The sequence below is a fragment of the Loxodonta africana genome, chromosome 18 (genome assembly GCF_030014295.1).
Source record: "Loxodonta africana isolate mLoxAfr1 chromosome 18, mLoxAfr1.hap2, whole genome shotgun sequence".
In the NCBI taxonomy this organism is placed as follows: domain Eukaryota; kingdom Metazoa; phylum Chordata; class Mammalia; order Proboscidea; family Elephantidae; genus Loxodonta; species Loxodonta africana.
In genome coordinates this window covers 65,092,011-65,098,609 of record NC_087359.1, presented here as the reverse complement: position 1 = coordinate 65,098,609, position 6,599 = coordinate 65,092,011, and the positions used below count along the sequence as shown (strand labels likewise).

Sequence of the window (6,599 nt, the reverse complement as noted above, 5' to 3'; positions counted from 1 at the left end):
GACATATTCATGAAATTGAATACTGGAATACTGAGCAGGCATTAAGTAATAATGTGGTTGAGCAGTAACATAGAAAGATGATATTATTGTTAAGTTAAAAAAAGTTTCAAAACAATTTGAATTCATTTTGGAAAGACATGTATTTAGCAGAGATTGAAGTTTAGAATTTATACCAAATGCAAATAGTAGTTGCCTTTGGATGGTGAAAATACAGGTAAATATATTTGGCTTATTTGTATAACTAATATTTCTATAATTAATGGATATCATTTAACAAAAATAATAAAAGTTAATATTAATAAACATTCAATGACATCTCATTATAGTCAGAATATATTCCAAATTCCTTAGTATAGCATTCGAGGCTATTTAAAATCTCTCCCATCTACCTTGTCAGCTTCATCTCTCTCAGCTTCTTGTCTTAAAAAAACACTCAACTAGGAAGTTCCTCTCACACCTCAGACTGTTTTCTGCCTTTGCCCAACTTTCTCTGCTTAATAGCAAAAGCACTTATTATGGGCCAACCACTCTGCTAAGGGCTTTCTTACCGAATTCATTATCTCATTGAATCCCCACAGCAACTCAAACCCAAACCAAACCAAACCCGTTGCTGTTGAGTTGATTCCAACCCATAGTGACTCTCTGTGACAGATTAGAACTGCCCCCTTAGGGTTCCCAAGGCTGTGACCTTTCAGAAGCACATCACCAGGACTGTCTTCTGTAGTGCTGCTGGGTGGGTTTGAACCACCAACCTTTTGCTTAGTAGCTGGGTGCGAACACTTTACCCAGGAACATTTCCCAAAATATAACTGGGTATATTTTTCATCTCTCTATTTTAACTGTTTTAAAAATATAGGTATCACAACATTAGCCAATTCAACATCTTTCACTTGTACAATTCAATGAAACCAATTACACCAATCGTGTTGTACAACCAGCACCAATATTCATTGCCATAATAACTGGGTATATTTTGATAAGGTAGTCCTATGGTCAGGCAAGTTGAAAGATTCGATCTTGGTGAAATTCTGGTAATAGTATTAAAACTTGTTACTACTGAGTCAATTATTATTTATTGCCAGGGCAGGTGACATCCAGGGGACATTGGGTTACATGAATATGTCTTTTCTTCATGACAGATCTATAAGCTCATTCTGAGGTGGATCTATGTCCTAATCACTCCTGTGTATTCCACAGGCTAATGCTTTGCACATGGTGGAGGGAATTCCTGATCTCCATTCCAATGCCATCTTTCCAAAATTACCCTTATGTCAACTTCTGAAAAGCTCTTCCAAGGAAGAGTTTTCCTAGCGCTTCATGCATGTCCTTGTTCCTCAGACTGTAGATGAAAGGGTTCATCATGGGTGTCACCACAGCATACATCACTGTGGCCACTGAGTCCTTCACGGAATATGTGTGGAGGGGCTGCAGATACACCATACCAAGTGTCCCATAGAAGAGGGAGACCACAGCCAGATGAGAAGCGCAAGTGGAGAAGGCTTTGTACTTTCCAGTGACTGAAGGTATTCGGAGGATGGCTCTGACAGTCCTGGCGTAGGACACAATCATGAACCCAAAGGGAGTGAGGAAGATGAAGCAGCCTGTGGCGATCAGTACTGTGTGATTGGCCTGGATGTTGGAACACGCAAGCCTCAATAGGACGTACATCTCACAGAAGATGTAACGGATCTTTCGGAACCCACAAAAGGTCACCCTAGTCATAAGGAGGGTATGGATGAGGCCGTAGAGGAGAGAGAAGACCCAACACAAGGCCAGGAGCAAGATACACAGGCCAGGGCTCATGGCTGTGGTATAGTAGAGGGGGCGGCAAATGGCCACATAGCGGTCATAGGCCATTGCGGCCAGGATGAGGTTGTCCAGGGCTACCAAGGAGATCAGGAAGTAGAGCTGCATCAGGCACCCCGCATAGGAGATGGCTTTGTTCTTAGACTGAAGGTTCACCAGCATCTTGGGGATTGTGTTGGTGACGAAGAAGAGGTCGGTGAAGGAGAGGTTGGCCAGGAAAAAGTACATGGGAGTGTGCAGGCGGGAGTCAGAGCTGATGGCCAGGATGATGAGCACATTCCCCACCACGGTGACCAGGTACATGGACAGGAACATCCAAAACAGGATTCGCTGCTGCTCGGGTTTCTCCGAAAGCCCAACCAGCAGGAACTCGGAGGCACTGGTCTGGTTGTCTTCATCCATTTTCCTGACTCTGCAACATTAGTACCAACAAACATTTACCAAGTGCTCTCAATTGACTAAGGATGTTCAGATAAGCAAAAGCAAGTTTTCTTAGTATTAAAAATGTCTTAAACTAGACTTTATAATGTTTCATGTAAGCAATAAAAGTAATAACATACCCAAAAATGTAAAATGGAAGCTCTTTATGCAACTTATTCATTAAAACCAACTTCTAACCTTGCATACTCAGTGTTAGAGGATTAATGTCCACATTTATTTTTAATCCTATCATAATCCTATTTTACAATACCTGCAGAAGTGTTTAAAGATTATGCATTGCCTTTACATGTTATGAGATTTTATAGATCTTAAAATGATATTTAAAACAGGTGTGTACTTTCTAAGAAATGGATATTGTACAATAGGACAAAGGGGGAAAAGAAAAAATATGGAAAAGGAGAAAGAAAAATGGCCATTATTTGCTAACATGATGATCTATTTGGGAAACCCAATAGAATTAACTGAAACACTATTAGATAGAAAAAGAGAACTCAGCAAGGTGGCCAGTTATAAAATGCATAGCTCCAAAACTAATAATGCTCCCAGTAAGCCAGGTAGTGCAGTGATTAAAGCTGTCCTATTAGAATGCTTATTAGAATGCAAGCCTGAACTCTGCCATTTACTAGCTGTGAAACCTCAAGCAGGTTACCTAAGCTCTTTGAGACTTGGTTTCTTCATGTGAAAACTGAGTTGGGGTAAGGATAAAATTAAGTAATAAAGTACTTAACACAGAGTGACTAAATATTGCTTATTATTATATGTAAACAATAAACAGACACAATAAGGCTAAAATATAATGGAAAACAATCCCATCCACATTATCAACAATCTAATCTAAATGCTGAAATGTCAACAAGAATCAGGCAGGACCTTCAAATTCTTTAGAGGGGTGAAGGATAAACATTCATAAATGGATATAATAGGTATTCTAGGTAGAAAGTTGAAATATTGCAAAGTTGGACGTTCTTCTCAATTGATATAAAATATAACCTACTCAAAGGAACAATCCTAACCCAGTTTGGGGGTAACAAATACTCTTCTAAATTTCAGCTAAAAATAAGCTTGAAAATAAACAGGAAAAATGTTGAAAAAGAAAGTGAAAAGGGGACTGTTGGGACAATGGTAATTCAGTTACAGAATTCTCACCTTCCATGCAGCAGACCTGGGTTGGATTCCTGGCCAATATGCCACAATTTACCCTTTGTGCATGGGGCTGCCATGAGTCAGGGGACAACTCAACGGCAGCTAGCAACAACAAGGGGACCAAAAACAAAAACAAAACCCATTGCTGTCTAGTCGATTCCAACTCATAGTGACCCTATGGGACAGAGTAGAACAGCCCCATAAAATTTCCAAGGAGCAGCTGATGGATTCGAACAGCTGACCTTTTGATTAGCAGTCAAGTTTTTAACCACTGAGCCACCAGGGTTTCCAACAAGGGGCAATTGCTGCCAAATATAGAACTCGAAAACAGCAAGGTACTAGTGCTAGAATTGACAGGTGGATAGAGCAGGATAGAAACTTCAGAAACAAACCCATGTCCACGTGGGATTTAGTGGATTGATCTGGTAACACTTTAAATCAGCAGGTGAAGTTTGCATTATTCAATAAATGGCATTCGGACAACTTTCTAACTACCTGGAGAAAAGGTTAGATCAATATTTTATACCTTACCAAACACATTTCAATGTATTAAAGAATAAAATGGTTTATCCTGTCTTTTTTTCCTTTTTGAAAACCTCATGTATGGGGCATAAAATTATTTTTAATCCAAAAAATAAAAGACCCACTGACGTCGAGTTGATTCCAGGAATTAAATCTAATCTATTTATATGTTCTCTTTTATTTGAACATATAAATAGATTAGATTTAATTCCACCATGTAGAGATAGGTAACCACTGCTTACATTTCGGTGTCTTTTCCTTTGAGACGTGAGGAAGAAAAAGAGCCAGTCTATTGCAGAGACAGTTGTACGTGCAAAGGCCCTGAGGTGGGAAAGTTCTTGTCGTGTTTAAGGAACAACGCTGACCAGTGTGGCTGGAGTGAAAAGGACAGTTCTGAGTTATGAGGTTGTGCAATAAGTAGGAATGAGGTCATGGAGAGCCTTGCTCAGGTTTTTAAATGTTATTCTAAGTGCAAAAGAGCCTTAAAGGGTTTTAAGCAGAAGATGATGTATACATTAAGCAACTCTCCTATTTGCATTGTGCCTTGTATTTGTATTTTAAAAATCATGTATGGCTGTTGCATTTTTAATTAGAAGATTTTTCAGCGCCTACCAAGATACATTACATGCATAATCACTGCCATAACCCATTGCCATCTAGTTGATTCTGACTCATAGCAACCCTATAGGGTTTCCAAGGCTGTAAATCTCTTCAAAAGTGGACTGCCACATCTTTCTCTCTCAGAGCCACTGGAGGTTTCGAACTGCGGACATTTTGGTTAGTAGTTGATCACTTTAAATTATATGAATAGCTTTCCTAATACTGAACCATACTTGCGTTTCAGGTGTAAATTACTGAAATTGATTTGCTAATGTTTTATTTAGGTTTTTGTCATCATATTTGTCAATGAGGTTGGTCTACAGTTTCTTTTTTGTGTGTGCCATTTAGGAACGTTTCGGTATGATTTGGCTTGCGTTAACTTCCGTATTAAACTTGTATTCTCTCATCATCAATTTCTACTGTTTGGAATTTGTTGGCATTTCTTCAACAGCCTAGGATCCAAGTTTTTAAAGATAGTCCAAGGATTTTTTCCCAAATAAAAACAGCTCTTTATTAGATTGCAATCTATTGGTTATAAATAAAACAATTTCCAGTGTGAATAATTCAAGCATTAGAGAAAAATCCTAACTGTAAGGAAAATAAATATTATTCCAAATTCTGCTAGAGTCACCCTGTTAACGTTTTGGTGAACATACTTTCCATTTTTCTTTCACTCATTTTATTCCCTCAGCAATGTGCTGGGGAACTTTCTCTAAGTCAGTGTCCTCATTTATTACCTAGATTTTTCTTGGTGAACATCCTTGTTTTTCTGCCTGCATAATTTATTTTTCTTTAAGAATTTACTAAGCTCTATTTAGTGATTTTTCCCTTTCACTGATATACCTGGTGGAGAGTGCCTTTTTCAACCTAAAACTTATGCATCCCTTCAGGAGAATTTTCTTTCATTCATCATTTTATTTCTTTACATCTCTTAGAATTTATACTATAACTATATTAGATCTATAATTAACATTTTAGTTTAGAGAACTTTGCTCCATCCCCTCTAAAAAAAAAAAAAAAGATTGTAAATCCCAACCTGCCTCTTTGAAAATGAACAGACAGATTAAAATACCAGTCATTTGATCAGACTCTATAGCCTCAATTCAAAAAAAGCAGGCAAATAATTCCCTTATGCAGATGCAGACCCCAAGTTCTCATAAAACCAGACTTAATGGTCTGACTGAGACGGGAAGCACCCCAGTGGTCATGACCCCCAGACCTTCTGTTGGCTCAGGACAGGAGCCATTCCTGAAGCCAACTCTTCAGACATGCATTGGACCGGACAGTGGGTTGGAGAGGGATGCTGGTGAGGAGTGAGCTTCTTGGATCAGGTGGACACTTGAGGCTATGTTGGCATCTCCTACCTGGAGGGGAGATGAGGGGTTGGAGGGGGTTAGAAGCTGATGAAATGGACACGAAAAGAGAGAGTGGAGGGAGAAAGTGGGCTATCTCATTAGAGGGAGAGTAATTGGCAGTGTGTAGCAAGGTGTATATGGGTTTTTGTGTGAGAGACTGACTTGGTTTGTAGACTTTCACTTAAAAAAAAGCACAATAAAAATTATATTAAAAAAAAATCCCTTGTGCAGAAGACTCGCTTTATGGAAAGAACCCAAACCCACTGCCGCTGAGTCAGTTCCGACTCATGGTGACCCTATAGGACGGAAGAGAACTGCCTCATAACATTTCCAAGGCTAAAAAAAAAAATTTTTTTTTTTTTAATCTTTAGGGAAGCAAACTGCCACATCTTTCTCCCGCAGATCTCTGGTGGCTTCCAACCCCTGATCTTTAGGTTAACAGCGAAGCTAACCACTGTGCCACCTGGGCTCCTTCTTTATAAAAAGGGGGAAAAGGAACAAACAAAAGTTAATTCATGAACTCAATTTCAGGAGGATATCGCATCTATTAAAGAAAGCAATCCACTATCAAGAAAGCTTGTTTTGCGGGGCAAAATATAATCACTAAATTTTAAAATATGATGAAGTAGTGAAGAACAGTTTGGAGAATACAGCAGAAAACAGAATAAACTACTTAGAATATCAGGTTCAAAAAGTCCCCCAGAACACAAAGGAAAAGACAAAGAGGTAAAG

At 38.8% G+C, this 6,599-nt stretch overlaps 1 protein-coding gene across 1 annotated transcript; it reads right to left on the bottom strand.

Moving 5' to 3' along the window:
• Positions 1 to 1,178: 1,178 nt before the first annotated feature.
• LOC100668477 (olfactory receptor 1D2) lies at positions 1,179 to 2,243 on the bottom strand. Its single transcript, XM_003416834.3, has one exon. The coding sequence runs from the start codon at positions 2,206 to 2,208 to the stop codon at positions 1,267 to 1,269; it is 942 nt and encodes a 313-aa protein (XP_003416882.1). The 5' UTR covers positions 2,209 to 2,243; the 3' UTR covers positions 1,179 to 1,266.
• Between the last annotated feature and the right edge of the window lie 4,356 nt (positions 2,244 to 6,599).

Excerpts from the sequence above, each read along its gene's own strand:
- LOC100668477 (XM_003416834.3), bottom strand. The coding sequence starts at position 2,208 with ATGGATGAAGACAACCAGACCAGTGCCTCCGAGTTCCTGCTGGTTGGG.